We start from the raw sequence: 18,707 nt of genomic DNA, 5'->3' as shown, positions 1-18,707 counted from the left end.
TCCACAAGAATTACCACCAATGCTTGAAAGATTGCATGGTGATATTTATGGTCCTATTAATCCAATATCAAGACCATTTCGTTATTTTTTGGTCCTTGTTGATGCATCAGGTAAACAATCACATGTTTCATTATTATCAACTCGAAACATGGTGTTTGCCAATCTTATATCTATGCTTATTCGCTTTCGGGCACATTTTCTTGATTATCCTATAAAAACATTGCATATGGATAATGCAAAAGAATTTGCATCAAAGTCTTTTGAAGACTATTTTACTGCAACAGGAATCGAGTTCACATATTGTATTCCATATGAACATGCTCAAAATGGACTTGCAGAGTCATTTATAAAGCATATACAACTCATTATGTGGCCACTCCTCTTTCACACAAATCTACCTGCATCTATGTAGGGTCATACAATTTTACATGCTGCAGCATTAATACACCTCCATCCTTCTTCTCTTGAAATTGTTTCACCACATGAGCTCATTTCGGGTCGTGTTTTAAATGTATCTCACTTACGAGTAATTGGTTGCTATGCTTGGATTCTAGTACCAGAACCTCAACAGCGTATCATTGGAGCTCATCGACAAGAAGGCATATATGTTGGTTTTGATTCACCAAGCATTATTCATATTGTTGATCCATCAACTCGCACATTATTACGTGCACGTTTACAAAATTGACGTTTTGAAGAAAATGTATTCCCATCTCTTTGAGGAGGAGTATCTGATCAACAAAGAAATAAAATACTCATATTTGAAGTACCAAAAATATTTACAATGAATCTCGATCCTAAGACATCTTTGGCAAAAAATAAAGTTGCTAAGATTTTGCATTTAAAACGGATCGTGGATGAAATACTTGATGGCTTCAATGATGCACTTAGAATTACAAGAGTTCCTATTAATGAGGCTCAGAATGCACCTGCTCAGATTGTAGTGCCATTGACTACAATACCTCAAGTTATAACAACAACAACTAAAAGAACTCGTAGACCAGATAAGCAACCACGTAAGAAGAAAGCTATAAAATTAACTAATATTAGTATTATTTTTCAAGAAATTGCCACTCATCTTGCAAGACTATCAATTCATGATGATATATCCATGCATAATGTATGTTCAATTCCTATGAAAAACAATCTTGTAATTGGAAGGAATAAGAATAAGTTGAGTAAAGAATTATCTATTTTGTATTGTCCTTTAGATGATATTTGGGATAGACTATCTATTACGGTAGATGAATCATTTGCATATATGATTATAGGAGCCCTTTCTTGTGAGGAAGATGATCCTGAACCTCAAACCATCGAAGAGGTGATGCGTCGCTCAGATTGGTCAAAATGGAAAACTACTATTGAGGAAGAGTATGCCTCTTTGCGTAAGAAGAAAGTCTTTGGTCCAATTGTAGACACTCTTACATCTCGCCCTGTGGGATATAAAATGGTATTAATATGCAAACGAGATGCTCAAGGCCAAATAATCCGCTATAAAGTTTGTCTTATTGCTCAAGGATTTACTCAACGATTTGGTATTGATTATGAATCCACATATTCTCCAATCATGGATTCAATTACATTTTGATATATTATTGGAATGACAGTTCATGCCACCCTTGAGATGCATCTGATGGATGTAGTTACTGCATATCTATATGGTTCTCTTGATGCAAATATTTATATGAAAGTTCTACCTAGCTTAAAAATAGGAACTCCAAATCAACCCGCTCTAGGAAAATATCGTGGTATTAAATTATGTAAGGCCTTGTATAGTTTAAAACAATCCGGACGAATGTGGTATCAACGTCTTTGAGATTATTTAATTACAAATAATTTTATAAGTGATCCACTAATCCCTTGTTTGTTTATCAAACGAGATAAAACTGGTTTTGTGATCATTGCTATATATGTTGATGATCTTAACCTAGTGGACACTACATCTGCATGTGTTATAGCTACAAACCTACTTATATGTGAATTTGAGATGAAAATGCTAGGAAAAACAACTTTCTGCATTGGTCTTCAAATTATGCATCTTACAGATGGTAGCATTTTTTTCTACCAACTAACATATATTAGACGAATTTTGCAAAGATTTAATATGATTGATACTTATCCATTGTCCACACCAATGGTTGGATGTGGTCGTGATGGTCATGATCCATACCGTCCATGTGAGGAGGAGGAGGAAATATTGGGAGACCAATATCCATACCTCGCAGCGGTTGGAGCACTTTTGTATTTAGCTACATCTACAAGATGAGATATTTCATTTGTAGTTAGTATTCTTCCAAGACATAGTGCACGTCCAACACTACGACATTAGAATGGCATCAAATATTTATTACATTATTTAAAAGATACTGAAGACTTGGGATTATATTATACAAAATCTGCAGATCCAAAATTGGTTGGATATTGTAATGCAGGATATAAATCTGATATTGCAACAACTAAATCTCAAACAGGATATGTATTTTTAAGACATGGAGCTGTAATATCATGGAAATCAATGAAACAAACAATAATTGCAACTTCATCCAACCATGCAGAAATTATTGCCTTACATGAAGCATCTCGAGAATGTATTTGGTTGCGATCAATTGATAAATTCATTCAAACAACCTGTGGATTTTCATATGATGATTTTCCAACTATCTTGCATGAAGATAATAGTGCTTGCATTGCAAAGATGTAAGTTGGTTTCATTAAAGGCGACAAGACAAAGCATATTGATCCAAAGTATTTTAGTTATACTCATGACTTGATTACTGATCAAGCACTTATAATTAAGAAAATTGAATCTACAAATAACCTTGCTGATCTCTTCACCAAAGCTCTCCCATTAAGCAACCATTGTCGACTTACTTATCGCATTGATATGCAGCGACTTGCTTTTCTTGAATAAGAAAGTTAATGAGCTCTTTAAATAATTAAAAAAAATGATGTTGTACTCTTTTTCCTTCATCTATGGTTTTGTCCTTAAATAAAACAAGGTTTTCCTAGATAAGGTTTTAATGAGGCAACAATTCTTGATCTTGCAAGATCACAGAAAAGTATAGATCATAATTCTATACAAATTTTATATTATGTAAATATTATGATGAGCGAGGAGAAGTATTGAGATCATTAAATGTAGCCGGCGCTCTCCACAATATTTATTGTAGACTGCAGTAATTACTGTAGCTATAGTATTTAGAGTCTTGTGGAGAAGTACTGTTCATCCTCTCCTCTTTTCTCTTCTTGTATATGAAACACAACCAGATGAATAGATGTGTGTGTGTGAAGCTCTCTCTCCTTAGAAACCCTCTTGTGTGTATGACTTACTACTATTCTTGTATGTGTATGACTTACTACTACTCTTGTGTGTATGTATGACTTACTATTACTCTTGTGTCTTTCTAAACATTTTCAACACTAAGATCAACATATTGCATCATATGGATCTTTTAGATTATTGCCTTTAAAAAATCAATTTAATCAAATCTAAATACAATGTATGTTTCAAAACTTTAGAACTTTTAATTTAAATTTATTGAAATAACCATATAGTATAATGATATTTATAGGAGGCTTGACTTAAATGGATATGATTGAATAAATATAATTAAATATTGGTGATAATTGCATAAATCCTAAATTATTACTAATAAATACTTATTAGGAGACATGTATGCTTTGAGTGGTACATATGCAAGTGACATTGCATACATTATATATCTAGATTATACAATAGATCGAATTTATCAAACTAATATAATTCAACATCATTAATGTTGATAAATGATAATTATAATAATAATATAAAATAAATAGACTTTGAATTTATGATTTTAATTGAGTAAATATTTTTAATATTTTTAAATTTTTTATTTAAACCTTTATATCTCATATTAATGACGTTTTGTTATTTCTTCATATATTATAAAAGATATTATGTTTTAACTAAAATCTCAATTGAAAAATTAAATTCTATTGCTGTAATTTTAGTATAATAAATCTATAATATTATAATAAATACTTTTAAATATTTTAATTAAATATTTTGATTATTTTTCTCTAAATATAGAATTAAAAAATCATTTTTATGAATACATGCATAATCACACATATAGATAAAGACTAAGATACGTAGTCACTAGAAGCAATTCTGGTTTTCTTTTAGAAACCTAAACTTACTCCAAATCCACTACTTGCTAGTAATTTTTTTTTAGGCTCTATTTTTTTCTAACATATGTCTTTCCACATCTAGATGATAAGCTTTTTGATAAAAAAACTCTTGTTAAGTTGTAAAGATGTAATATGCATAATATATGGAAGTAATCTAATATACAATATCTTACATAATATAAACACCATAAAGTAATACAATGGCATATTGTTGATGATTGCATCTCAAAATACCCTCTTCATATTGTCAATATATGATTCAAAGTTTGCACATGTGAGTCTTATTAAAATAATATTTTTAAATTTAAGATTTAAAAATTTAGAATATTTGAAAAAATAATAATAATATTATAAATTATTGCATATAAAAATCTACATTATAATTATTTTTCCATATATTTTTTTTTTTACTTTAGTTGCAAATGCTTTTAGAGGTAGCATCATCAATAAGTAAAGTTATTTATTGATCCTTGAATGATTTGGCATTAGCACTTTAGATGATAGTTTCTTTGCTTGTAAGTAGAATTAGCCTTAAAAAAATGTAGGAATATTATCAACACATTTTTCAACTAGCTTATATATTTAAAACCAAGATCAAAATAAAATTACAAGCATGCACAAGAAAAAGATATATTGCTCAAAAGAAGCAAACTTAAATGAATTGCATGTAAAACAATCTCACTAATAATATTATCTGCTTGTTAATATCTTTAGTAGAGTGAAGGAGCCAATTCTAAGATTGTTCATGCATATGGATCTACAAGAGAAAAAAAGTAAAGAAGTAAACAATGAATACATTTTAAATAATGATGCTAATAATTTACAAAAAGTCTAGGAAAACTTGAACAATAAAAAAAGTTCAACAAGTGGTATAAACTTTTTAGAATTTGATTGTTAATTTTATTGGTAGAAAAGAAAGAATAAGACATTTTTTTAAGTCAAGATTTCTTTACACAAAGACTAAGCCAAAGAACATAAGAATTACAAAGAGATACCAATAGAATGTGACAAAAAAAAATTACACGTAATTCATAATATGATACATATCTATTTACAATGTTTATTTAATATATAAGAGAAATTATATTAAATTATCATTTGTATTAAAATGTCATCATCACCATCACAAAAAATATGGTATTTTCTTTAAAAAAAAGTATAGGGATAAAAAAAAATCATTACATCTAACAAATGACAAAATTATAAACAAACTATTTTAATAAAAAAGAAAATGGTTCTATGAAATAAAATTATACTTGCTAAGCTCTAAATCAAGTAATGTCATTTTTACCTAGTATGGCTAAGGTATCATATCCAAACAAAAAACACATTAAATTTGATGCAATAATTATTTCTAAAAGAGATTTGCTGGACCTTATAGAAAAATTTATTAAATTTAATTTTAAATAAATAAGAAATATTATAAGAATATTAAATTTAATAAAACTTCCATTCATTAATGTATGTAAAATCTTTGTAGCATCTATAATCAAATAACACAATAAGAATTAATATCATTGATGCAAGATTCATTTTTTTTGAATAAAGATTTAGAATGTATATAGACTTGTATAAAAGGACTAAAATTTAAAAAAATATAAAAAATATTGAGAACGTTGATACAAGAAAATAAGGAGTTTACGTTGTACTAAAAGTATCTAAGCCAAAAAATAAACAAATATTAACAAGGAATTTACTTTGTACTAAAAGTATCTAAGCCAAAAAATAAACAAATATTAACAAGGAATTTACTTTGTACTAAAAGTATCTAAGCCAAAAAATAAACAAATATTATCAAGTAAAATCATATCCTTTATTATTGACATCTAAATACCATTAATACTTTAAATGATGCTATAATACAAATAATTACAATACAATTTCTATAGACTCAATTTTTGACACCAAATACAAAAACAATTATATTATATCTAATATAAATTGTGACTTATGACTTCATCTTCTAAGAAAAATAAATAAATAAATAAACTAGGTAGTTTGGCATGCTTCAATGAACTACTGAGGATGGAATTAAAAACGTTTTTGAAAACAACATGCATTAATTATGGATAGACGACCTAACCACAACAAATTTCTTGTAGTTCTCAATGAAATGTCAAGTCAATTGATAATATTCAAAACATTATTGAGATATGTCAAAGCATACTATAGCTTATCTAAAAGTTTACTTGGTACTTGTTACATAAAATTTATCTTCTTGCTATCACATTCTAAAATTTTGACATACAAAAATATAAGTATTGATAAAGAGAGTTTATACATCTTTCTTGAAGAAAGATCCATCTATTTCAACGTATAGATCATGATCTAAGACATAAGCTTTGATAAATGTAAGAATTTTTTAAGGACTCCATATCCAAATCCCATGAAGTCAAGCAATATCTATTGTACCTTCAATCATAAAATAAAAAATTTACATAGTAGAATAAGTATAAATTTATTAGAAAATTACTAAAAATATTTTATGACAATCTTTAAAATTTAAGGTCCTTGTAATGTAGTAAGAAAAAAATACAAACATGTATTTTTATAATAAAGTAAAAAATAATTATATTAGAAAAAAAAATAGAATATCATGCAAATTATTTTAAAAACTTTGTTTTATTAGATGCATTGGATCTATTGTCCTACAAAAACATGTTTATATTCTACATGTTTTATTTATTGACTACATCTATAAATTACATCATTTTCTTTTCATTACAAAGACTCATTTTTATTAAAAAGCTTCTTAAATTTTTATAAAGATAATCTATGATTTCAATCAATGTAATATTTGATTATCCACCATATTACATTTTAAAATGTATAAATTTGATGCTTTAATTAATATAAAACTTGGTTGCATACATTCTTATCTCTTTAGATTCTTCAACACTTATATGATAATATGAGCTAAAGTATTGTTCTTGTTCTCTAATATTGATGTTAAGAAGCAAAAATATTAAAAAATAAAATAAAAAATAAAAAACAATGTTTGGAAGAACCACTTATAAAAACAAAAAAATTTAAACAAAGCTTTAAGAAGAAAAAAAACTCTTATATCACTATAAGAAAGAAAATAAGCAAAAAATATATAGATATTAGATTAAAAAAATAATAATATTAAAAAACTAAAAAAAATTATTAAACTAAGATTAGAATACAAGAAAGACATTGACACAATTAAAAATGGCCTCATTTTTGTTCTTAAAAATAGCAACTACCAAGAAGATCTTGTGGAGGTTTCTTAAGGATCATAAGGCTCATGGCTCAAGCCCCAAGTTGTAAAGTCCTTCTGATGCAACTTCTCAAAAAAATGAAGAAAAAAGAAAAAAGACTTACAAAATAAATTCAATAGCTAGGTTGAATATCTTTAGGTAGAATCCAAAGGATTTATTTGCATTTAAGACAGTTCTTCAAGGTTATTTAAGAAGATATTATTTATCTAACATGCTTCTATCCACTTCTACTTGCTTTTAGTTGTTTAAGTAATGTGAATATATAATACACCACTACTAGTATTTTTTCATTTTTTTAATTCTAATGTTTTAAAATAATATTTTTGATGGCATCTACATCTAATATTGAATTATTTAAATTATTAATAGTTATTTTAAAATAGAATCCTAATAAGTAGCTAATATAGAATGTACATATTTCTTCAAGAAAAAAAAGCTCTAATATTAAAAAAAAGTAGTATAATATAACAATGGTATTTATTTTATTATTTTAATTCCTTATAGTTTAGTCAACCATTAAATAATGTCAGACCATATTCTTCAATCCTTTATTATCTTATTCAACTTTTTTTGCATAGAATTCAATTACTTAAAATTAAAGTGATATTTCTTACAATGTTTAAGTAAAGGCCTCAATGCAATATGTCTAAGTACAAAAATAAAGAAGAAATTTTCCATTTTGTTTTTCATACATGTATTTTTAATCTTAAATGCCAAGACTTAGATCTATAGTCAATTGGTGGTCATGTCTGTAAAACTTGATGGTAGAAGACAAGATATTTAGATCAATATAAGAAGGTCTAAATTCAGTATTTATCCAAAAAAGTTGAATACTTGCAAGTGATTCTTTGGTTCTTTAATACCTTAAAGTCATACCAACTTTGGTTTTTAAAACCAATCTTATATCCAAAAAGAATTGAATAAAAAGGTCATAAGGATCTTAATTTAGAATCTTAATCTTATATATTTTTGGTTATTTTTAATACAGGTACAAAGAATATTATTGAAGCTCTATGTAAAATCCTTATACACATCAAAATTTGATACTTGTTTGAAGAAATTTGCATCTATGTTAGCAAAGTACATGGAAATATAGTACCTTCTCTTAAGCAATTAATATCAATAGCTTCAATTGATGTTGATAAGACTTGTATGAACAATAGATCAATATGTTATACACCATTCCAAATATAATGTATATTAGAAGTGTAAAAAAAGACTTTTGTGGAAAATTTATTGTCTTTGTATTATTAGTTCTTACTAGAGCCTTTGATAATAATTTTTTTTTTATGTCTAATCTTAGAAGGTCTTTGTAATAGAAATATATTTATCTTATAGAAAGAAATTTTTTTGGCTATCTAAATTTGATATATTCTTAGAAGAAATATTATAATAATAGTATTTTAGATAGAAATATCTTATGAAGAAAGTTCTTCTCAACTACATGAGCTTCTCAAAATCGACTTTTTGATTATTTTATGACAGATGAGAGTACATTTTGAGGGTACTTTTTTTCAAAAATAAAGATAAAAAAGAATTTTAGAAGAGCTTCTTTAGAGATTTTTTTCTTGACAATTTGCTTCACCAATGTGCCAATATAATTTTTTTTCTTAATAGACTCATTAGATGATTTTGCAATACACTTCAAAAAAGTCATTTATACAATGGTTTCTAAAATCAGCTTTACAAGCTTCATAGCAAGCATATTGGCAATTTTATGGATTATATTTTTAAAATATATATATGCATATTTTTTAGAAGAGATTATTAATGGAAATAAGCTTCAAAGAACTTATTCAATATTAGATTAAAGAATTGTTTTAGTAACTTTTTCTAGCAATCATAAATAATCATAATCTAAGTTGAAAAAAAAGATATTGCTAATATTCTCCAAAAGGTTATTTAACATATTTTGAGGTGCTATTGTCAATACATCCTTTGTTTGTTTAATATTATGATACACATATCTTGCTTAAGTTGCTTATAAAATATAGTTATTGACTAATACCATAAATAAATATTCATATATTGATACAAAATAATAAATCAGTTAATTTATGATTAATTTCTACATTGCTTTTAATTGAAAAAATAAAAGATTAAGCATAGAAATATTTATGAAGTATTGAAAGGGCACAATGCAAGTTAATATTTTTTCTTAGCCAACAAAAATAGTGTAGGATATCCTAATAGATATGACTTTGATAAATCAATAGATATTTACTATGTTGAAAATCTTTTTAGTTAATATTAAATAACATTTAAAAAAATATTGGATTCAAATATTAGATATAAAGTCGAATAACATGCTTATCAATTATATGTCTTAAGCAACAAGAAAATTAAGCATGGATAAGTAATGGCACCATTTGCAAAAATCCTCTATTTTAGTCCTAATTAAAAACTTGGTTGCATTGTTATACAACACCACAATCATGTTATGCTATTATTTGTTGTTCTCTTACAAGGTTTTTGTTTTATGTCTTACAACTTAGTGAATTGTCAAAGATTCAACATACAACTTGGATTGTAATAATTTACAAAAAAACAAATTTTAAAGCTTGTTTTATTTGGTATTCTAAAAGCCAACATGTATAATTTTCTAATTTTCTTATATATCTTTAGTACCCTTTCAATGTAGTCATGTAATATTTTTGATAATATACAAAGTGTAAAAAAGTTGCATATTATAGAATAAAACAATAAGTTGAAAGAAAATTATTCAATTTCTTTTAAATAAAGCCACATGCTTGTTATAATGAGCAAACTTATTCTTAGTATATTTTTCACAAAGTGCTATCTAAACATAGAAAACATACATAAAAAAGGGTGGAATGTAGAGAGAAGCCGACAACAAATGATGGATCTAAACTAAGCTTGAACTTATAATAAAAATGATAGCATGTTATGTTTCTAATGATTGGAGCTAAAACATAACATGCTAGTAAATAGTTGTATAAAAAATTTTAAAAATAAGTCATATTTATATAAAAATAAAATTTGATTTATCTTTTATATTTCTAATGATATTTATACCTATTATTAAGATTTTTAATTTATGTAATATTGAAATAACTGGTCTCTTACATAAAATAAAGATTACAAAAGATGCAACTGTTTATTTTGGCTTTTAATATCATGTATAAGAAAAAGAGTCATTTTTATTTTTTTGTATAATCGTGCCCATAGAAATATATTTAGTGGAGCAAGCAAAATAAAAAATAAAATTCTTTAAAATGGAACCATAATACATCAGTAACAAATTTTTATTAAAATAAATTTAGATACAACATATGTTAGAAATACAATATTTAGAATACTTAGTGTATTACCTTTAATATGTGAGTATTTAAAACCAAGAAACAAAAAGCATTATAAAAGGTAACATGAACAATTTAATCATTTTTAACTAAATATGACAGTAATTTTCAAAACAGAGAGGAATCAGTTTTGTTTTCATTTCTGTATTTACATATATATATATATATATATATATATATGAAAATATATAATGCCTAATAATATTTAATGCATAATAAATTTCAATATATAATACAAAATATTGTTTTCAAAAACACTTACTACTTATTTTGTAGTCGTATTAGTATCAAGAACACATTTTAAATTTCAGTTTCTATTTTTTGGCAGAACGCATTCACTAAATGAATAATGGGTAGTTAAATTCTAAAAATATAGTGTATTTATTAAAAAAATTAATTGAGCTCTCAAATAGTTTCATTCATCTATAATAAAAGCAAAGCTACTTGAAATAAGCTGATCTAGTTTGTTTAATCTAAACTCAACTGCCTAGGTCTCGTTTTTTTTCAATCAATTCAAATTTGAACATGAGAAGAAAATGAAGAAAAAAATATTTGATGCAAATCTGAACGGAACACACAAAAAATGATATTTTTACAATATAGTAAAATAATTTATTTCTTTTGGTGCAGTTGATTCCAAAGTAAATTAGATTGCTCTACACTTCCAAATTTTAGTTTATTAACCATTCCAAATTATCAGTGACATTTTGATGTAACCAAAGACCACCATAAGATCCACTATGATATTAAAAGAGAATGTTTCTTAAACACATGGATTCAATAAATTTGAAAGCTTCATAAGTATATTTAACTTGGTTAAGTCAAAACTATAATCATAAATGGCCACATGATAACCCAAATTGAAACAATCGGAACGGGTCTGCAAAACTTTCTTTGACTTGCAACATCTTATATTAACACGACATACCTAGTTCTAATTTACATGACAGCAATAAGAAAAAATAAGAAGCAGAGACACATCCCGCAAACGATGGCAAGGAATAAACACAGCTTGATACAAAAAATAATAATCTCATAAATGAGACTAAGTCACAAATCGATCAAATTAGGCTTCGCACATGGCGCTAGAAAATCAATCAGAAGGTAACACCTAAATTCTGCTGACACTTCCAAAAGGAATCCCTAACGTTAGACCGAAATTTTCTCGGTGCTTCCACGACGAACCTTGTAAACTATACAAGATCCAAGTCCTAAATGACGCGCTAACTAGTGCACAACATCCCCTGCCTATAAATAGTAGAGATTTGCAAATGCAGCCATCTCTATACCATGATCATTCCCAGTGCAACTTACACCGATAATGGTCATTGAATTGAAACATCAACTATGATACCCACCAACATCGATAATATACACGGCTAAAATTTTCCACCGCCAAATGCGTCCACACCGCATATCGTCACCCTTCGCCACTCATTTCTACAGTCTACAAACTCGCTGGTTGCACCATGCTACAAACTCCACCTGCACATCCCCGCCTCACCTCGTCCTTAGGGTGCGTCCCCTCCCCATCCCTTCGCCACCTAAAACTCTAGGCATGCCGACTTCTCGTACTTGTGCTTCAAAAGGCATGGAATACAAGCCTCCTGAATCAACTCCTGTGGCCCGCACAACAACGCTAGCGACTCCTCGCCCCCTTCTGGAATGTGCTCCTTCACCATGGCTTCACTTATCCGGCCCTTGCTGAACCTCCAGCCCTCCGACGCGGTTCCTGTCAGTGTGTACCGAACCACCAGGTTGTTGTGCTTCTCCTGCCATGCGTCCAGCTCCTTCCTCAACATGATATCCTCCTCTGTGCGGTTCGAGTATAGCAGCCACACTTGCGTTTTGTCCTCGGGGTCGCTCACGATCGCCCTGATCACTTGGTACATGGGCGTGATGCCCGTCCCCCCCGCCAGCATCGCCACCCGCCTCACAAACTTCGGCTTGCCGTTGATGAGGAACTGCCCTTTGCCCTCGTACACGATGTGCCCCACGGGACCCTTCGCTTCGATCGTGTCGCCGACTCTCAGCGTGTCCAGGTGCTGAGAGAACATGCCTCCCATCGGAAACTTGGGGTGCACGTCCTTGAAGTACACCTTTATCACCAGCTCCAGGTACCCCACATCGTCGTCGTTGCTGGTGGGAGTGTAAGCCCTCATGCACAGCTTCCCGTTGATGGATGCGCTCAGGAGGACGTGCTTGCCCACCGGCAGTCCCAGCACGTGATTCTCGCTCTGGAGTGCGAATCTCAGCCTGCCGCGCAATACCCACGTGCACATGTTTAGCATAGTCAGGCGACATCACTCCACCCGGCACCGATGGATCCTCACATCCCGCACACTAGGCTGCCATGCCCAAATTACATCGCATCGCTCAGAATAACACATACTCAAAACTATGCTCCTGGTCACACCCACAGGCAAGGCATACATCCTTACCTCCGAACGTCGTGACTCAGAACCTCCCTCTCGATCAGGCGGAAGGCGATCCGTTCCTTGAGGCTCAGAGCAACCGGCCTTCCTGATGCAGACAACGCTGTTGGAATCGCCTCCGCTTCTGTCTTGGGCGCCACATCCACCACCTCAGCCGTCGACGCCGACAGGTCTCCAATGTAGTACTCCTCCAACATGGTCTGGGCTTTGGCGGAGTGAATGGCGTCGAACTCCTCCGTCGAATCCATGCCTCCGTTGATCAGGATGCTGTCCGCGCCGCCCGGATGGTCGTTCAGAAACGGCGTGCAATCGTACACTTTGTTGCGCACGATGATCCAGCACGACTCCTCAGTCTGGTGTTTCCGCACTTCCGACACCGGTATCTGACGAACGGCCACCGGAAGTTGGGTGACCTTCGTTTCCACAACCTTACTCAACACAGGCGCCGCTGCTTGCGGCACTTCCGACTTCGTCATCCAGCCCCCGACCTGGTTGCCCGGCCGAGTCGGGTGCTCGAATGCCAGGTGGATGCCGCTGTCCTCGAACTTGGATATCCCGACCTTCACCCGGAACCAGCAGTTGTTCATCATTCCCTGCAGCATGCCACGGCGACGGCGGTCAGAACAGGACGTACCAAACTTAACGCTGCACAGCGCAATACATCGTAGACGACATGGAACCCGCAGCAGTTCTTGCTCCAGGTGGATGCGGGTCGCGTCGATCAACTGCTTTACAACTGCGTGGAGTTCCTTGCGACGGCTGCTGCTCGAATGCACTCTCACCCACTCATGCACCCAAGCTCTCCGTGCACATCGCCGCGGAGATTCAACCATCCGGCATGACAAGAAATCCACTCGCATGAGATCCTAACACTGACCCTCAACCTGTCCCACGGAAATCGCCGCCAAGCGGCTTCCCTAACAGACCGAGATTACACCCCAGCGCCAAAGCATGCAGGGCTCTTACCATGACGTTCCATATCAGATGCTGAGGTTGGGTGTTCATGCCAGCGTCCCACGCACGCACCACGATCTCCTTGCATTTCAGCAGATCCATCACGTCCACGCCGATCTGCCAGAAGCACCAACACCAATACTTCCCATATCTCGTCGGCTCTTCCGGATGCTTCACGTCGCACAGAGTCCACGACTTCCCATCGTCCAGCGACACCTCCACCCTCGTCACTTTCCGACCGCCCCCTGTTCACCACAGCCAGCGCCGGACAACGTCGAGCAAAGGTCAGGACACCATTCGTCTCCGCGGCAAACACCACTGCGACGCGGAACCCCAAACTAAAACTAAAACTATGTCTACAAGTACAACTACATCACAAAGCACCGTGGCACGCCACGGACTGGTCCTACTGCGAGTTCCAAATTCTCAAACCCAACACCATGATGAAGTCCCGCCTCCACCCCCGGCTGCGCGGGTGGATGCGAATGAGGTTGTGGACCTACCGCTGTAGGCGTATCCCTTCACGATGTAAGGCTCCTGAAGCGACGAGAAATTCACGGGAAGCGTCTCTCCATGCGCCGGCGAGCTGATCGCGGAGTTGATGTTCAACTGGTTGATGATGTAGTCGGGCCGGTACCACCAACCTGCTCACAGCCATCCAGGAGTCCCATCAGCAACTGCACACACAGTGCGACCAGAGAGCACCAACGCACGTCAGCATTGCATGCATTCCACCTGCTGTGCACCGGCGTGCAGGACGTCCACGTACCTTCGGCTTTGGCTGTCTCAGCATCCACATGGGACGGTAGCACTCGGTTGTCGTGAAAGTGGTAGTAGTTCCCCGACTCTCGCGACGTCACCTCGATCTTGTTCAGCCACTTCACCATGCGGCCACCGATGTAGCCCGGAATGATCAGCCGGATGGGGAAACCGTGGTCGGGTTCCAAATACTGCCCGTTCTGCTGGTATGCCAGCATCACGTCCTGGGCTTCGTCCATCGCCGTTTCGATGGTGATGCTCGTGCCGTACGTCGAGCCCCCGCCACCTGAGCACATGCACATCCCAGACCTTGCTTAGACACCACCCAATCCTGCTCTCAGATGCACATCCCACACCGCGTCGCATCACGCCGTCCGACCTGACCACTCGACGAACCCACGCTCTCGCGTCGACCCGTCCAGTATACAATGCCTGTGCGACCCGGAACTCAAGCGGAAGGCGCCTGTCGGCGTGAGCCACACGCCTACGCATGCAACTCCCATACCGAGCCCATCCAGAGGTCTCACAACTTTCCGTACCTGGCAGGATTTCGGCTCCCTCGAAGCAGACATACAGAGCGCCCTTCTTCCTGGACACCACTCCGCAATGCCGCAGAACGTCGCACAACAGCACTCCGCGCCATATGGACGTGCTCACGGCCGCAGCGCCCCAGTTGAACCCGATGGACTGCTTCACCATGTTCTCCTCCTTCCGCCGGTTGCCGGCGCACACCAGCGTCACCGGCAACTCCCGCGCGCGGAACCGCAGAATGTCGTTCATCGTCAACGACATGGGCCGCTTCACCAATCCCGAGACGTCTACTTTCCAGTCGTCCCACGACGCCCGCGGCACTGCCCCGTGGTTTCGAACGTAGTGCAGGGACGTCGGCGTCAGGAATCCGGCCTGGATACACGCAGTCGCGAATGTGTGAGGTTCCAAGCTATTCCAACGATCGGCTATTCGTCCCCACGTTGAACGCCCGACAATCCCCGCACCGACCTCTGGCCGGATGCACATGCAACGGTCGGACAATGCACGATTGCCTGAGGGCATGAGGGCACGGGGAGAGTGTGACATACCTCCATCAAGGTGGACAGCGGTGGCTCGCAGTTGAAGGGGTGTCGGCCGGTGAGGCGGACCAGCTCGGGGTGGCGCGGAATCCAGTCGTCCGAGGTGCCCTTGTCTCGCTCATCGACGTCGGTAATCGGGATTTCCTTCACATATTCCATCACCTTCTCGTCCTCGGATGTCGAATCGTCGTCGAATTCGTCCGTGTCCACAACTGCCAGGCTCTTTATGATCGAAGACGGTGCCATTTCCTCCTGCAGCAGCTTGGGGGGTTGGAAGCCGCCTTTGGAAACTAGCTTCGTCTTCAGCAGATCCGCGTCGTGATGTCCAAGAACCTCATTGCTCAAAACCGGTGAGGCTACGGAGACTCCCATCGCGTTCAGCGCGATCAGCTGTTTTTTCGACGTGCATGCACTGTCGAAGACTGAATTTCTAAGACTGGTACTTTAGCAATTAGGCCCTTTGCTGGCGTGCTTGGAAACCCGGAGCGAAAAGAGTGTTGCAATTCTGTTATAGATGTATTTTATGTGTGCAACACAGAAACCACGTGAGCGAGGGAAATTATGACGAACAATCTGATGCATCTGAGTCGGATCCCAGTCTATTTTTATTCTTTGCTGCAGTTGATACCATATTTGTTAGTCCGAATGCAGACACTGACGCGGAACCCTTCAGGAACAATTGGACCCCGAAATCGCATTAGTCTTGCGGCTGATTAGTGTAGTATGGGTGGTTGTTGTGCACGGTTTTTGCATGCAGATGACAAAATATAGGTGGTGAGCTGGAAGTGAGACTAAACATCTCACCCATTGTGCTGTCCTGGTGTGGATAGAAATAAATAATTCCCCGAGAATGTCACCTCTTCTTTAGTGGCTATTAACAAATCTACAGAAAGCGTATAACGACCTTCAACTAAAATATGTGTCCTTCCACCACACTGATACCTTTCAGCTCTGCCCAGCAAGTTCAAGTGACATCGACAATGCTCCCGTGGAGTGCTACGAATATAACCACTGCCAGTAGTAGTATCTGGCTTCCGAAACATAGTTACGAAGTTATAATTCAGATATATATTATCGAGGACACAGAAACATAGTTACGAAGTTATAATTCAGAAATATATCATCGAGGACACCGAAACATAGTTACGAAGTTGTAATTCACAAAACATTGCAGGGGTAGCTCTCGCGCAAAACAGCAATACTAGAGTACAAACAGTGACAACAAATGCAAGACAAATCAGGTTATTAGGGCGTGAGATCAATCAAGAGAGTGTTTGGTGCCTGCTTACTGATTTCAAAGCGGAGCAGGCCTGTGTGAGGAAGGTTTGGGCAGAGTGGTGACGTCCGCAGACTGTGATGACGCTCCTCGTTTTGGTGTCAAAAGAAGAGATTCTGGAGACATCTTAAACAAGTTGGCCTGAGAGTTGGCAAGTAGGTACAGGTATCCAACCAGAGGGCGTTCCCACAAGCGTGGCGACGCGAGCAGGGAGATCTTTTCCTGGTATTGTCGGCGACTGGTGGCCGCGGTTGACCGCAGGCAAAGGCTTTTCTTGCTTGGGGAGGTCATCTTCACATCAACCCTAGAGCAGATTCCCTGTTACCCTTCAAACCTCAACCCAAGTTAGAAATTTCAGGCACTCGGTTGTGTCATCGGGTTTCTTCCCTTTGCCCATTCACAACCATCTTCTACTGTCGGACACACGACAATCTTTAACTGTTGGATGCACCCAGATGCAGGATCTTCCGATCGTTGAATTTCCACAGTGGATCCTCCGCAACTTTCCAGTGGGGTCGACTCGCTCCGATGCCGAATTTGATCTGACCGTTCAAACCGTACATTGATGCTCCAACTTTCACATCCAAAATAAAATTTATCTAGGGAGTAAAAGATGGATTGGGTGTAGGCACTCTTGGCATTCAACGATTCCGGACCTTATCATGCTTACAGTGGGGGGTTGCAGCAGGTGGAATGTGTGGTGCGGCGGGATCGAAATTCGCGGATTAAATTAGAAGAGATTCGGATTTTGGATTCAGAAGAATCAAACCTTCAAACTCTGACGAGACTAGACACACATACACACACTCTCTCTCCTCCACACCCAACCACCCACGGTGGGAACCTCTTTGGCTTATTGAGAGGAGCCCTAAATACCGAAGGATGCCTTGTATGCGATGATGCAACAGAAGAAATTGTCGTCGAGGATTGCTGCTCTATATCTTCGGAGATCTTCGGCTTCAATGTCCACTGGACAGCCGGAAACAAAGCGGCGATCTCGGATTTCTGCATACATCTTATATGAGTGTTACCTCCACAAACACACACACAAGTAGAAAAAGAAGACGCGTACACTGTAAAATAAATCCAAGCCTGTGTGGATGGGTGACATAGATAGTAAACGAGGATGACCTTACACTTCATTCTACTCCCCTAAAACATCAAACTGGAAAGTCATTTCCCGTAATGAAAAAACTATTTCATTAGATCCCAATTACTCTTTTATATGGCAGAAATTATTATGGTTTGATCAACGTGCTAAGAAAGAACAATATTAAATTGGTTGATTTGGCATCGAGTGATACCATTGAATGCTTGGAGAGTAAAAGTTTATTTAGGATTTTTCTTAGATTTTTTGTATGTGCATTCTATCTAAAGTAAAAAATTTCATGTATCAGATTTTAGGAGTGTCCACACACTCAAATAATTTGGGATTGCACCATGGTTTTTATGAACAAATAAGTAACAAGCTCTTGAAA

The 18,707-nt window shown here is 35.8% G+C and overlaps 1 protein-coding gene across 1 annotated transcript; it reads right to left on the bottom strand.

The window, feature by feature from the left end:
• Positions 1-11,729: 11,729 nt before the first annotated feature.
• On the bottom strand, positions 11,730-17,351 carry LOC112287872 (nitrate reductase [NADH]). The gene is made up of 8 exons (XM_024531444.3): positions 17,243-17,351; positions 15,963-16,458; positions 15,423-15,786; positions 14,894-15,169; positions 14,628-14,768; positions 14,137-14,369; positions 13,177-13,763; positions 11,730-12,991 (listed from the first exon to the last, which is right to left on the bottom strand). Exons 2-8 carry the CDS (start codon positions 16,323-16,325, stop codon positions 12,280-12,282), a joined length of 2,676 nt encoding a protein of 891 aa, XP_024387212.1. The 5' UTR covers positions 16,326-16,458; positions 17,243-17,351; the 3' UTR covers positions 11,730-12,279.
• Positions 17,352-18,707: the final 1,356 nt, after the last annotated feature.

This window comes from Physcomitrium patens, chromosome 10 (assembly GCF_059467195.1).
Source record: "Physcomitrium patens ecotype Gransden chromosome 10, ASM5946719v1, whole genome shotgun sequence".
NCBI classification, from domain to species: domain Eukaryota; kingdom Viridiplantae; phylum Streptophyta; class Bryopsida; order Funariales; family Funariaceae; genus Physcomitrium; species Physcomitrium patens.
This window is presented reverse-complemented; position numbering and strand designations above follow the sequence as displayed.